At 47.8% G+C, this 15,965-nt stretch overlaps 1 protein-coding gene across 1 annotated transcript in view; it reads left to right on the forward strand.

Moving 5' to 3' along the window:
* The first annotated feature begins 8,920 nt into the window (after nt 1-8,920).
* KCNQ3 (potassium voltage-gated channel subfamily Q member 3) overlaps nt 8,921-15,965 on the forward strand; it is a 271,766-nt gene continuing 264,721 nt past the window's right edge. The window contains exon 1 of the mRNA XM_089776159.1: nt 8,921-9,906. Coding sequence (XP_089632285.1) covers nt 9,596-9,906 — 311 coding nt within the window. The 5' untranslated portion in view covers nt 8,921-9,595. The remainder of the gene's footprint in view (nt 9,907-15,965) is intronic.

Here is a 15,965-nt window from a genome sequence, read left to right on the forward strand (position 1 = left end):
GTGCTTTTCCGGAAAAGCATCCTGCCAATCTAGACGCGCTTTTCCGAAAATGGTTTTAACGGAAAACTTTTCCGTTAAAAGCATTTCCGAAAAATCATGCAAGTGTAGACGTAGCCATGCTGTTTGGCATGGCCTTCCCATGTTCATAGATTAAAATGCCAGATGGGATCATCAGTCACAGATATGATGATAATTTAGTCAGACCTCCTGTAGGGTACAGGCCACAGAACTTCCCCAAAATAATTCTTAGAGCAAGTCTTTTAGAAAAACCTACATCTGGATTTAAATATTGTCATTGATGGAAAAACCACCAAAACCCCTGGGAAATTGCTCTAGTAATTAATTATTCCTGCTGTTAAAAATGTATTTCCAGTCTGAATTTGTCTAGCTTCAACTTCCAGTTACTGTATCATATTACACTTTTCTCTGATAGTCTGAAGAGCTCATTAATAATTATTTGTTCCCTAAAAAACCAAAGTTATCCTGTTGTAACTTAGGGTATGTCTACACTACCCCGCTAGTTCGAACTAGCGGGGTAATGTATGCATACCGCACTTGCTAATGAAGCCCGGGATTTGAATTTCCCGGGCTTCATTAGCATAAGCGGGGAGCCGCCATTTTTAAATCCCCGCTGCTTCGAACCCCGTGCAGCGCGGCTACACGGGGCTCGAACTAGGTAGTTCGGACTAGGGTGCCTATTCCGAACTACTGGTACACCTCGTTTCACGAGGAGTAACGGTAGTTCGGAATAGGAACCTAGTCCGAACTACCTAGTTCGAGCCCCGTGTAGTCGCGCTGCACGGGGTTCGAAGCAGCGGGGATTTAAAAATGGCGGCTCCCCGCTTATGCTAATGAAGCCCGGGAAATTCAAATCCCGGGCTTCATTAGCAAGTGCGGTATGCATACATTACCCCGCTAGTTCGAACTAGCGGGGTAGTGTAGACATACCCTTAGAGACTAACAAAAAATATATATTTGTTTCCTGTTAAGACACTTATAGACTGTAAACAAGTCCCTGCTGTACCTTCTCTTTAGGTACAGATAGATTAAGCTAGATAGATAGATTCAAGGAGTTCAATCACTGTAGGGTGTGTTTTCTAATCCTTTAATCACTCTTGGGGCTCTTCTCCCCAATTGAGCAACATCCTTCTTGAACTCCAGACATCAGAACAGGACACAATATTGCAGTTGTGATCACACCCATGCCAAACACAGAGATAAAATAACCTCTCCAGTACTCAAGATTCTTTCATTAAGGCATCCAGGGATTGACAACAGCATCACACTAGAGGCTCTTGTTTGGCTAATTATCCACTCTTCCTCCACCCTCAATTTTTAGAGCCATTGCTGCCATTGCTGCCCTTGATACAGTCACCTATCCTGTAAGTGTGGCTTACTGTCTTTGTTCCTAGCTGTAAACAATTACATTTAGCCATATTAGCCTGAGCCCAGCTTTCCAAGTGATCCAGATTGCTCCAAATCAGTGACCTGCCTTCCTCATTATGTACCATGCCCCCAATCTTTGTGTCATCTATGAACTTTATGAGTGAAGATTTTCTCTCTGTCTCAAGGTAATTAATGAAAATCTTCAATAGTGCAGGGCCAAAAACCCATTCAGTGGATTCATCCCTTACATTTTGAGACCTATCAGTTGTCCTGCTTTCAATTCATTTAATGTGCACAAATGTTCATTTTCTAGAGACAAGACAGGCAAGGCAATATATTATATTGGACCAACTTCTGCTGGTGAGAGAGACAAGCTTTCCAGAGTACAGAGCTCTTCTTCCCATCAAGTGCCTTCCAGAATCTCTTATGTCCACACTATTGCCTTTATTTTTGCAATCTCATCCAAAAAAAGATACCAAGTTAGTTTGACAAACTATTTTTCATAAACCCACATTGAAAGACATGAATTATATTGCCCACCTTTAATTCTTTATTCACCAAGTCCTACACTAGCCACTCCATTATCTTGCTCTGGATCAATGTCAAACTGACAGGTCTATAATTACGCAGGTCATCCTGTTTACCCTTTTTAAGTATTGGCACAGTATTATTCTAATCTAATCTGACCTCTTGCATCACCCAGACTATAACTTTTGGTTAAACTAGAGCATGTCTCTTAGAAAGACATGTAACCTTGATGTAAAGACTTCAAGTATTATAGAATCTGTCACACCCCTTGGTAAGTTGTTCCCGTGATTGATTACCTTCACTTTTAAAAAATGGCATTTTTATTTTCAGTTTGAGGTTGTCTAGCTTCCAAGACATTGGATCTTATTTATAACTTTGTGTGCTAAATTATGTATTATCAAATCTTCTCCCTGTCCATGAATCATTCTTGTGATGCTTTTCTGAACCTTTACCATAGTTTCAGCAGTCTTTTTAAAGTGTGGACACTAGAAATGGATACAGCATTTCAGTGTTGGTCTCAGTTATTCTACCTCCCTACTCTTCAATATTCCTGTTTATTCATCCAAGGATCACACTTAGTCCTCTTAGCTACAGCCTCACACTAGGAGCTTGTGTTCAGTTGTCTATTATGACCCCTACATCCTTTTCCAAGTCACTGTTTTCTCAGGTTGTAGTCCCCTATCTTGTAAGATTGTCCTGCATTCCGTGTTCCTAAATGAATGACCTTGCATTTGATTCTGCTAATATGCCTGTTGTCTGTGTACAGTTTCCCAAGTGATTCAGATGCTCTATGGTTGATTTGTCCTCACTGTTCTTTACCACTCTGTCAAACTTTGTGTCCTCTGCAATCTTTACCAGCAATGCTTTTATCATTTATTTCTGATCATCGATAATACCATGCTTCTCTGTATTCAAGTCCCTCTTCAAGACCCTCTGCTGGCAGGCTAACCACAAGGACTCTGGAAGATTTATAATGTCTAGCCCAAGAGTCAGCCAAGCAAGATCTCGACCTACTTAAATCATATGCCTTTTCCTTAGCCTCTGACTGTTCCTCTGCCTGACTTTAAAGTGTATACTCTTTGCAATCAATATTTCTGTTTGGAAGGAGCATGGTGTAACCACCCCACGGAGGACATGAGTCTCTTCCAGTCCCCAGCTACCGATTCTGGTTCTGTAGCTTGAGCTGTATAAACATAGATATTTGCTTCTGGAAATCCCCAATGTCAGCCAAGGTGTTAGCTGTCACGCAAGCATGCGTTGGGTGCTGCCAGGAATACATAATAAATAATAAGAATGAAGCATAATGCCTCATCAGACCAAAAGACATAATCACGCTTATCCCAGCATGCTCCATGAGGCACACTTCCCCCAACATCAAACAAATTTTGGCAGAAGATGTACTGAAGGCTCAGACCTTTTGCATCAGCACCATCAGAAACAATAGCCCCATCCTGCTGGGCCAGATACAAAGCTTGCTAAAATCAGGGGATTACCCTCTTCGCTACTTAACTGCTACACGGGGAGTGCAAATGATTGTTTGTGGCAGTTGCCACACAATAATTACTCCATTTGTACAGGCAGCAGGGCCATTCTCAACATTTTTTATTAACACAGTCATGGGTTTTTAAACTGGATAATTGAGAATCTGGAAAGTTTCCCCCCTTCTCCTCTTTGTGTTGGGCAGAAAAGCCAACGGAGCTGATACACATGGACTATCATCATCCATTGTTAGCTGACATTTGTACATACCTCTGACAACAAACAGGCTGACCAAATAGCAAGTTACCACTTTTTTTTTCAGAGTGTTTTTTATAAATAACAAAGCTCCTAGTATCAAGATGGTTCCAACAGTAGCAGGATGGCTGGTCACTTTGGCCACATCTACACAGCAGGGCTAAAGTCAAAATTAGTTACACAACTTGAGCTACGTCAATTGTATAGCTTAAGTGGAAATAGCTTATTTCAGCTTTTGGCACTGTCTACACAGCAGGAAGTCCAAGTTAGAGCACTCTTCCTCCAACTTCTCCTTACTCCTCATAAAATGAGGGTTACAGGAGCTGGAGTAAGAAGTCCCCCAGCTTGACATTATGTTGAAATAACTGTTTGCTGTGTAGATGTTGGCCTACGTTATTATGGAATAACATCAGTTATTCTGAAATAACAGTGCTGTGTAGACATAGTCTGACAGCGAAAGACAAGTTAAACCATGTTTAAACTGTGTTTAACTAACTGGGTTTGAACATTTGCTGTTGCCATTTGAAATTGTGATGAACTGTTCCTCTTTCTGCTCCACTTCCTATGCAATGATGAAGATTCAGACTTAGTAGTCTTTTGACAAGTGTGGGCTACATACAGGATATGGGCATAAAACTAACCCTCAGAGCTCTCCTGTGATGCTGGAAAGTATCCTCCACATTCTGCAGGTATAAAAAGGGAATCCGCGATAAAGATGATCAAAACTTCTTTGCACCCAGCAGCTCCCACTGAAAATCTGGCCACACTTGATTATTCCAATCACTCTGCAAGCTATCATCAGAGATAGGAGTTGAACCTATGAGTTTTTGCTCCATGCTCGGGTTTGTGAGATTTATGAGACTTATATTATGCTCTTCATCCTGCCATCACGTCACCTGATTCTCATTGCTGGTCTTCCAGTCACACAGAGGAAGTGCTGTCACCCCTCCTTTTGTTGGCTAACAATGCTTTCTATTGAGCATTAGTAAGTGTCCAACTGGGGCCAGCTATTTTGTGCTTATGAAGGTCACAAACTGGATAGTGACTGAACCTTTAGTACTTTATTAGCAATAGTCCAGGTTCAGCCTTGCAGGTTGAGGTTACTGTCAGAGACCATGAGCTGGAAGGATGCTGGAAGGATGAGCTGGAAGGATGCTGATAAAAGGAAAACCCCCTCCAAACAATTGGGCTGTGTCTACATTGGTGAGATCTTGCACCAAAGCGGCCGCTTTTGTGCAAAAACATGCTGCCTGTCTACACTGGCGGCGAGTTCTTGCGCAAGAACACTGATGTTCTAATGTATAAAATCAGTGCTTCTTGCGCAAGAACTCTGATGCTCCCGCTCAGGAATAAGCCCTCTTGTGCAAGAGGCCAGTGTAGACAGGCAACATAAATTTCTTGCGCAAGAAAGCCCGATGGCTAAAATGGCCATCGGAGCTTTCTTCAGCAAGGCTGTGTCTACACTGGCCCCTTCTTCGGAATAGGCATGCTAATTTAGAACTTTGGAATAGGGAAATGCGTGGGGGATTTAAATATCCCCCGCGGGATTTAAATAAACATGGCCGCCGCTTTTTTCCCGGCTTGGGGAAAAGCCGGAAAAGAGCGTCCAGACTGGCGCGATCCTCCGGAATAGGGCTTTATTCCGGAGGATCGCGCCAGTCTGGACGCTCTTTTCCGGCTTTTCCCCAAGCCGGAAAAAAAGTGGCAGCCATGTTTATTTAAATCCCGCAGGGGATATTTAAATCCCCCACGCATTTCCCTATTCCAAAGTTCTAAATTAGCATGCCTATTCCGAAGAAGGGGCCAGTGTAGAGGTAGCCCAAGAGAGTCTACATTGGCACTGATGCTCTTGTGCAAAAACATATCTCTTGTGCAAAGGTACATGCCAGTGTAGACGCTCTCTTGCGCAAATACTTTAATGCAAGAACTCTTGCGTTAAGGAGTATTTGCGCAAGATCATGCCGATGTAGACACAGCCTTGTTGTAAATTCTGATGGTTTGCTTATTTGAAGGGCTGGGGTTTTGGGTGCAAAATAATTTGTCATCTTGCACAGCCCATTTGTCTCTGAGAGATCCTCTGTAAATTGCTCTGGGGTAGTGCTTGTGTTTGTTCATCCAATGTGAGCCTGCCGACTGGGAGGAACTAGGTGGTTTGCTGTTGAAATAGCCAGGTGAGTCTGGCCTGAGATAAAAGCAATCCCCCAGACTCCCACAGCAAACATCTTTATACCTGGAATCCTTCCTGCCCTCTGGTGTGAGACAGCTTGGGCAGGGGACAGGTTCTCTGGGGGGATTGGATCACAAGCAGCTGCAGCTAGGTGGATGAAAGAGGGGTTAAAGTCCCTTCTAGGTTGGGAAGGGGAGTTAAGAGTGTTGGACACTATTGAGGAAACTTAGCTAAGGATTCTGTACAAGTTTTTCTCGCTGAGTGTGAGAGGCACTGAATGCATCAGCTGATTACTATAATTACTTAAGGACCTTCTCAGTCCTGGGCACAGGTGGCTTGTGGGGCCAAAACAGGTGGGCTCTTTCTTGTTATCCAAGGAGGGAGTAGAGGTGCATTTTGGGGAGTGATTACTGGTTCTGTAGCCAAATCATCTCCAAGAAAAAAGTTCCTCTCTGTGATTCATGTCAGAAATATCCTCTCTATGGCTATGTCTACACTCGTGGCTTCTTGCGCGAGAAATATGCAAATGAGGCTAAGGGTGGAATATCACCGAACCTCATTTGCATACCTAATGAGCTGCCATTTTTGCAAAAGAAGCTCTTGCGCCACTAGGAGCTGTCTACACTACCCCTTCTTGCACAAGAAAAACCCTCTTGTGCAATGCTGCTATGGCAATTATTTTCAGGAATAACAGCATTGTGCAAGAGGGTTTTTCTTGCGCAAGAAGGGGCAGTGTAGACAGCTCCTTCTGGCGCAAGCGCTTCTTTTGCAAAAATGGCAGCTCATTAGATATTCAAATGGGGCTCGGTGCTATTCCACACTTAGCCTCATTTGCATATTTTTCATGCAAGAAGCCTCGAGTGCAGACATAGCCTAAGTGTATGGTAGGCAGTATCCCTCCCTGCCATTTAAGAAGATGGATGGGGAAAGGATGTGAGGAAGCTGATACTCCAAAGAGCTCAGTGAGGGAGGTGTAAACCCAGGTGGCTTTGAGTCCTAGGGCAGAAAGGGGCTTAGAAGCCCCTTGATGAAAAACACATTAGTGCAGTAGAAGCATTTCCTAGGCCAGAGGCAAGCTTGGGTCCCTTGAAGCATCTCCTTAGCTAGCACAGGGTTTTAGACCAATGGAAGTGGTATCTAGCTGGACAGATGTGAGTTCTGGGGGAAATCATGGAGGGAGACAGGCACAGCTCCTAGTTCAGAACTGGATCTGAGCTGGGGCACATCAGGCATCAGCGATGGGGCCAGGACCGGGTCTGGGCTGGGAGGCATCTCCTAATTCAGAGACAGAACTTGGTCTGTGTGGGGGCAAGCACTTCCTTGTGCAGGAACAGAACCTGGTCTGGGCTGGGGAGGTCAGGCACCTACTTCTACAGATACAGAAGGGGGGAGGGAGGAACTTCCTTGTGCATGAACAGAACCTTTTTGGGCAGGGGTGTGTGGGGCAGGCACCTCTTCCTACAGACACAGAACCTGGTCTGGGCTCAGAGTCAGGCAGGGTCGGGAGGGCCGCCGGGCACCTCCTCGTACAGGGACAGAGCCAGGTCGGGGTGTGTGTGTGTGTGGGGGGGGGTCAGGCACCTCCTCGTACAGGGACAGAGCCAGGTCGGTGTGTGTGTGTGTGTGGGGGGGGGTCAGGCACCTCCTCGTACAGGGACAGAGCCAGGTCGGTGTGTGTGTGTGTGTGGGGGGGGGGGGTCAGGCACCTCCTCGTACAGGGACAGAGCCAGGTCGGTGTGTGTGTGTGGGGGGGGGGGGGTCAGGCACCTCCTCGTACAGGGACAGAGCCAGGTCGGTGTGTGTGTGGGGGGGGGGGGGGTCAGGCACCTCCTCGTACAGGGACAGAGCCAGGTCGGTGTGTGTGTGTGGGGGGGGGGGTCAGGCACCTCCTCGTACAGGGACAGAGCCAGGTCGGTGTGTGTGTGGGGGGGGGGGTCAGGCACCTCCTCGTACAGGGACAGAGCCAGGTCGGTGTGTGTGTGTGGGGGGGGGTCAGGCACCTCCTCGTACAGGGACAGACCCAGGTCGGTGTGTGTGTGTGGGGGGAGGGGGTCAGGCACCTCCTCGTACAGGGACAGAGCCAGGTCGGTGTGTGTGTGTGTGTGGGGGGGTCAGGCACCTCCTCGTACAGGGACAGACCCAGGTCGGTGTGTGTGTGTGGGGGGAGGGGGTCAGGCACCTCCTCGTACAGGGACAGACCCAGGTCGGTGTGTGTGTGTGGGGGGAGGGGGTCAGGCACCTCCTCGTACAGGGACAGACCCAGGTCGGTGTGTGTGTGTGGGGGGGGGGGGGTCAGGCACCTCCTCGTACAGGGACAGAGCCAGGTCGGTGTGTGTGTGTGGGGGGAGGGGGTCAGGCACCTCCTCGTACAGGGACAGAGCCAGGTCGGTGTGTGTGTGGGGGGGGGGGTCAGGCACCTCCTCGTACAGGGACAGACCCAGGTCGGTGTGTGTGTGTGGGGGGGGGGGTCAGGCACCTCCTCGTACAGGGACAGAGCCAGGTCGGTGTGTGTGTGTGGGGGGAGGGGGTCAGGCACCTCCTCGTACAGGGACAGACCCAGGTCGGTGTGTGTGTGTGTGGGGGGGGGGGTCAGGCACCTCCTCGTACAGGGACAGAGCCAGGTCGGTGTGTGTGTGGGGGGGGAGGGGTCAGGCACCTCCTCGTACAGGGACAGAGCCAGGTCGGGGTGTGTGTGTGTGGGGGGGTCAGGCACCTCCTCGTACAGGGACAGACCCAGGTCGGTGTGTGTGTGTGGGGGGGGGGGTCAGGCACCTCCTCGTACAGGGACAGAGCCAGGTCGGTGTGTGTGTGTGGGGGGGGGGGGAGTCAGGCACCTCCACGTATAGGGCCAGAGCCGGGGGTGGACTCTGGGGCAGGCATCTGCTGGGGGCAGGGGCGCTGCCTGTTTAGCCCCCTTCCCGCAGGAGATGGGGGGCGGAGGAGGCAGCTGCGGGGCTGGGTTCGCTGCCCACCTCCTCCGAGCAGCATCCGCGGGAGGCGGCCAGCGCCAGCAGCCCCCCCCCCCCCCCCCCCCCGCCGCCTCTCCTCTCCCGACATCCTTCATTCCCCTCCTCCTCCTCCTGCCGGCTCCCCCAGGCCCGGGCCGCAGCCGGAGCCGCCGCCGCAGCGGGGAGCCCCGCGGCCGCCGAGCCGCAAGGTGCCGGGGCAGCCCGGGGTGGGGCGGGCGGGATCTCCCCGCGGCTGACGCGGCGGGAGGATTCCCCAGCCGCGAGCGGGGTCTCCCCGTGGCGGGCGCCGGGATCTCCCTGCCCGACCGCGGGCGCTGCAAAGGGCGGGGCCGGAGGGGGGGGGGGACGAGCCCCCGCCCCATCCCGCGGTGCCCGGCTCGCAGCCATGCAGCGCCCGCCGCCTGCCGGCTCGCCCGCTCCCTGCCCGAGGCGAAGTGAATGACTCGCGGCGCGCTGCGATTTGCTGGGGCCGTACAATGGGCCACTCCCTCGCGTGAGGCTCGGGGGGGCGCTCGCAGGCTCGGGGGCGGCGGGAGAGGGGACCCCCGGCATCGGGCTGGTCCATAAACTCTGCGATGGTGCCATGGGCCAGGTGCTGCCGCCCCCCACCCCGCTCCTGCCTGGGCGTTCGCGGCTCCTCTCCCGCGAGGGTGGCCTGACAGCGATGTGATCCCCTCCCTGCCCTCCCGGCTTTTGGGGGCTTTTTTTGGAGGGGAGCTCGGATCATGGCATTGGGGCTCGCCAGGCTGCTGCCGCCGCCGCCGCCGCCGCCGCTTCCCTCCCGCTGCCCCTCCAAGGACCAGCGCAGACGATGGGACTCAAGTCCAGGAAGGCAGCAGCTGGCGGCGGGGAGCGAGAGGAGAAGAAAGTAGGACTTGCGGCTGGGGATCTGGAGCAAGGGGCCTTGGGAGCTGGGGCGGATAAAGATGGGACCCTGCTGCTGGAAGGCTCCGGGAAGGAAGGCGGGGGGAGGAGGAATCCGCAAGGCATAGGGCTTTTGGCGAAAACCCCTCTGAGCCGACCTGTCAAGAGGAACAACGCCAAGTACAGGAGGATCCAAACTTTAATCTACGATGCCCTGGAGAGACCCAGAGGGTGGGCGCTGGTGTATCACGCCTTCGTGTGAGTATCCGGGATGCTCTCCTGCGGCGCATTATTTGTATTGCTGGGGGGAGGGGGCGGCAGAGGGGTTGTGTTGTCATTCCGGTGTCTGTGGTTTTCTCTAAGGCTCCCCTTCCAGTCACTGGGGGAGGTTTGGTGGAAGGTCCAAGGGGAGCCCCGATCTTGTGTGCTGCAGCCGGTAAAGTCCAGTGGATGTAGTGGGGAGCGTTGGTAAATCGACACCAGAACACACACATGCAGAACAACCCGCTGCAAGAGCAGTCGATTGCAGTGGCAACGCTACACGGAGAGCTCTGAAATATAGGGAGAAAGGTGCTAAATAGAATTGGCTTTGTCTTAAGGCTGGTAATTCACAGCCTGGATTCAGAGCTGGCCCTGTAGAAATTTATAGGACACGAATGCTGTGAGAATATAAAGTCACCAGTGCACCTGTGAGCTCACATTTTTAAAGGCTAAACCCTGAAAAAGGTGTGGGAATTTCTCGTACAAAATGCAGATTATGCCACTTTTTGCTTTATCATTGTAGGCATAATGCTCATTGGAACTTGTTCTGAACAAGGAGAAAATTACCAGTATCTCATTATGGGCTAAAAATATGTCTTGAATTTTTTTTTGCTATCATCAAGAATGAGCATCTTGTTATCATCAAATGAGGTGCTGTTTTATTTAAAAGTCTTTCTCATGTCTTCATCTAAATACATTCCCTTGAATACACATGGTGAAAATTGCATTTTATGAAAACTGGGGAAAAGAGATGGAATAAGGACTAATTGATGACAGATTTTAAGGATCAGATTGCTTAAAGGAACATGATAACTAAAATCTAGTCCATAATGTTACATGTGGTTATAAAGAAGCTGGATTTCTAAAATTCTTACCTTTGAAAATAATCTGTAAAGATGTTCTTCATATTATAGAAAAATGTATTTGTTTACAACATATTTTAAGGTGACAGTGTCCCTCTAAAATACATTTGTTTTAGAATGTTGCGTGGATGTGCATGCAAAACAGTATGGATATTGGATATCACTGTTTTTAAAAATTCTGTAACACAGAGTGAACAAAAATTCTGTGGTAGAAGATTGAGAAGTTATTCCTGAAGTTGGTTGCTTTAACCAGAAAGAAGTAAAGTTCTCTAGTCTGTGTGGATTGTGAAGCCGGATCCTGAGCCTGTCAACTCTAATCATATAAGTAGCATTTACTCCCATGAGTAGAGCCACTGGGTTTAAGGCTCTCATCCTGCTACTGGACAAGTCTCCCATTGAATTTCATAGGAGTTCTGACTATGTAAGGAGTGAAAGATCAGGTTTATTATTGAGATGGGTTTCTTTGTAGTGGTATAATACTGCCTTATTGCTAAATCATTAACTTAGTGTGTTTTTTCATGATGTACATCACATGAACCAGCATGTTGTTCTCCTGTTTTGCTTTGTTTAAAGTATTACAGTTGAACTGCTTGAAAAACTAAGCCCCAGATTATGGGACATTTTTCAGGCTAGTGGGGTAGCTGGTTTGAATGGTGCATGTGACATAGGAAAGCTTTTGACAATTGATAGAGCATGCATTAGGTATATTTTAAGCTCTGGGAATAACTCTTTGTATGTAGGTTACAACCTATATCTTGCTCTGTATTTTCTGATTTTAAGACAAGATACTTTTGAGAGAAGAGACTTGGGAAGTCGGTGTACCGCCTTCTTTCACAATCACTTCCATCTTTTTCTAGGCAGTCCTGTATGATTGAAATGAACTCCCAAAATCTGTTTGTCTATGATCCACTCTGCCTCATTTAAACCACTCTTTAAAAACCCTGTACTGAGTTTTGTAGGCATGTATTTCAAACAACCTTAGAGTCCGCTTCTCCTGCAAGACCTTCCATCAAATTAACCTACATATAAACCTTTCCAGAGCTAATATATACCTAATGCATTCTCCATCAGTTATAAGCTTTCATGAGTCACATGCCCAGTTCAAACCAGCTGCCCTAATAGCTTGGAAAAATGGTATTGCATGCCTTACATCATTCTAATCACTTTGTGTAACATATCCTTTTCCTCCACCCGTCATTTGTATTTTGTTTCTTGGTACACTGGAAGCTCTTTGGGACAGGAATGTGCTTTATGTGTTTGAAATACATGCATTCTGAGCCTGTGCTACACACTTATTTTGTATTACTTGTGCAAATGTTTCCTATAATGAGAAGAGGTATCCAAAATAACTTGTTAGGTGTTCAGAAACCATGGGGATGAGTTCCATGTAAGAATAGCATCTACCAGTCACCAGACATGCAGGATAGGCCAAATGCTGATGTGATCAGAGTCCCTTCAGTGAATTGTGGGTGCTCAGCATTTCTCAGGATCAGGTCTGTTCATTTCAGTGGGAAATTTACATGAGTAAGGACTAAGGGCCTGAACATTTTCTCTAAGGAGGAAACTCAGCACCTTTTAGGACTGGGACCTGATTAACCCATGGCCATTGACCTGAATGGGAGCAGGATCAGTCCCTATGGTCACTAAAAAAGACTTCTAAGGTATCTTATTTCCAAAATAAATGCAATAGCTTTTTATAGTTTCATGGCTTCACATATGTCATGAGTTACTTGGTCTAGCTTGCCTTTGCTATATTCTGGCCTTAATTATAATTAGCTGCTATCATTATATTCAGCCATAATGCAAGAAACCTCCAGGCCTCTATCCTAGAAGCTATTAGCTGAAGCATAAGTTAGCTTAAGTGTGGTTAAGTAGGCTGTAGCCCTTGGCATAGATTGAGGGTAATCTTTATATTTTGGGTATTGAGAAGAGCTTACTCAATGATAGGGCATAGAATGTTCCCTTAAGTGGTACTGCAAAGAACATGGAAGTAATAACTGGAAATTTGCTTAAACAGGGGAGATAGGTATGAGCATTAAGGATGCAAAATGGCTTACCGTTAACCATTCACGCATGAGCTGAAATGGTAGTGACACGTATTCATGTGCTAACCTTTAGAACAGGGAACGTAAGACCTAGGGGCTGGATTTGGCCCCTGATTTTTATGTGGGTTAGTGGCCCCTGAACCAAAAAAGGTTCCCTACCCCTGCTTTAGAAGAAGGTCTCCTCAGCATTAGTAGGGTGAGGAAATACAAATAAGGAAAAGTGGAAAATCCCCTACTGAATATACATTAGATCAGGGGTGGGCAATCATTTTTGACCGGGGGCCACTTCAGAAATTTTTGAAATGGACCTGGGCTACCCCCGATGGGGCAGGGCCTCAGGTGGAAGGGGCGGGTGCAGAACACTTCCATGCTTCCCCACCTGTGAAGTCTTTGCCTCAGCCCTCCCCCAGAGAGACCCGCCAGCTGTTATGAACAGCTGGCGGTTCCCTCTAGGTGCTCGTGCCCCTGGTGATGGGAGGAGACATTGCATGCTCCCCTTCTTCCCCCAGGTCAATCAGGCCCTGGGGGCATGAGAGCACGCAAAGTCTCTCGCTCCCTGCCCCTGCCCTGCAAGGGAGTGCCATGGTTAGAGTCACCCACCAGCTGAGCAGCAGCTGGCGGGTGACTCTAAGCACCATGTGCCCCTTGCAGGGCGAGAGGAGACTTCACGCATTCCTTCCACCTCCAGGCCAATCGGGTTTTGGGGGAAGGGGAAACACACAAAGTCTCCCACCCTGCAAGGAGCGTGTGCCGCTTCTAAGTGCCACGCAGTTCTTTCATGGCCGGGACAGGGTGGGAAGAGACTTTGTGCATTTCCTCCTGCCCGCAGACCCTGATTGGCCAGGAGGTAGTGGCGTGGCAGGGCCTCTGCAGGCCGGATCAACTTACTTGGATTGCCGGATCCGGCCCGCCCCTGCATTAGAGATAGTGGTGTCAGCATAACATATTATAAACTTGCATCCGAGCTTGTCAGCAGTAGGGGAGGTGCTGGAATGATGGTCACTGAGGAGGAAGTGGAGAAAGGTGATAGTTCTGAGGAAGATGATGACTAACATTTCCAGGTGTCCTGTGAGGGATGGTGCAAGTATTTGCATGATCAGATGTACATTCTGTGGTAACTCTAACTCTCTAGTAAGGTTGGAGTGTTTGTGACTGTGCTAAATGGTTTAATAAGTTGTTTGTAGATACAGAAGACTTCCTATGGTATGAGTACTGCAGTGGTGCATGTGGGAGTTCCCAGGTATATAATAATTTGAAGAATACTGGGCATGCTCTTGGGACAAGGATCTTTCCATCCTCAAAGTGATAACTGGGAATTCTTAAGTAATCTGTATAATTAATACCTAAGCTATAGATCTGGCTACAAATCCTACACTCACTGACTTCAGAGGGAATTGGATTTGGGCCCTTAAGTAGGAACCCAAACACATTAAGGGCTGGAGAAGCCCCACAGGGGAGGGTGGGGGTGGTTGTGCCGGTGATTCCAGGGCAGAATATTATGGCCCCGGAGCGCTTAAGGAGAATGGGCTCTCTTCCATAACTTGTTCGTTTTGTGTGCTCTTCAATCTGGGAGTGCTCTGTCCGGATCCTGCCCACTCATCTCCCATCTCTTTCAATGCACAGAATCTGGCCCCATTATGCTAGCATTCAATACAGGGCCTAATTGTGCATGATGCTGCAGGCAGGTCTACACTAGGAGTGCTACAGTGGTGCAGCCCTACAGATGCAGCTGCGCCACTGTTGAAGATGCTTCATGCCGATGGGAAATTACTCTACTTCTGTGAGAGGCAATGTCAGAGGTGGAGGAGTTTCTTCTGCTGGCATAGTGCCGGTGTGGACTGCATTTAGATTGCTGCAACTTGTGCTGCTTAGGATAGTGTCTTTTTTCATACTCCTGAGCAATGCAAGTTAGATCAATTTAAGCAATGGTGTAGACTTGTGGGGAGTGGAAGTGGAGGGCATTCCACACTTACTTATGATTTATGTATTATTTATATTACTGTAGCTTCTTGGAGCCCTTGTCACGCCTAGTATCCCACTGTACAAGGTGCTGTACAAAAGAGAATAAAAGGACAGTCTATGTAGCACTTCATACGATTAGACCCTACAAAAGCAAAACTCTAAAAACTGAAGAAATGACAGTTTGGCAACTTGCAGAGCTTTGTTCCTCTCACAGAGGAGAACATCATCCCACCCTCAGGAAGAACAACAATGTGGGGAACACTAACATGCAGAGCACTAGATGAAATTCTGGTTTCTGTTTGCTCATGATAGAGCCTTGGAAATGAAAGAGCTTGTTCAACATTTCTGTGGAAATTCTCTCCTGTGTTGGATTTACAGCTCTGTCAGGAAAGTAGTTCTATCCTGGAATGCTTGAGACTGAGCCTCGCCAGAGACACAAACAGCTGGTTTACTTTTTTGGGGGGGCGTATGGGTGGGTGATAGGATCCAAAACATTTCAACAAGTGCCTATTTGTTGTGATTTTTTATAAAATGTATTGTAATGAAATGTTACTGCTTGGTCAATAAAGTGGACTTGATCCTTTGGGTAGCCTCACAATTTAAAAAACGATTTAAAATTAAAAAAGAAATTGCAAACTTATTGCCAATGGACAGTTTTAAGGCCCAGTGCTTGCTTACTAATAGGAATAGTACAGATAAAGCCTGATCTGAAGCCCAATGAAATCAACAGAAAGACTCAGATTACCTTCAAGGGGCTATGGAGCAGGTTCAAAACACTGCTTATAGTTCTGGTTCTAATGAAATTGATCAATGAGACTTCCTAAGGCAGTAAACACTGCACCTAATAGTGTTTTCAGGCTCAGGTCTTAATTTAGGTGATGGGAATACTTCTTGATGAGGAATATTGGTTTGCAGTCTTCACAGGGAAAGGTGAGTCACAGAAAAATATGTTACCTGTATGTGTGTTTCTTATGAATCTTCTATCTTCTGCACACATACTGAGTAGAGTGGAGAACTGGTTCCAAAGAAATTGACACCATTTTTCCTCCTAAAAATATGTAGTTTCTTCATAGTGTCTATCAGAACTCAGGTCCACTTAGCATCTGAGAAGTTCCATGGTGGTGAAGGGCTTGTGTTCTCAAACCTCATCACTATTGTACTATATATTGTAGAGATTAAAGAGTTT

The sequence above is a fragment of the Pelodiscus sinensis genome, chromosome 2 (genome assembly GCF_052426305.1).
Source record: "Pelodiscus sinensis isolate ZL-2025 chromosome 2, ASM5242630v1, whole genome shotgun sequence".
NCBI lineage: Eukaryota > Metazoa > Chordata > Testudines > Trionychidae > Pelodiscus > Pelodiscus sinensis.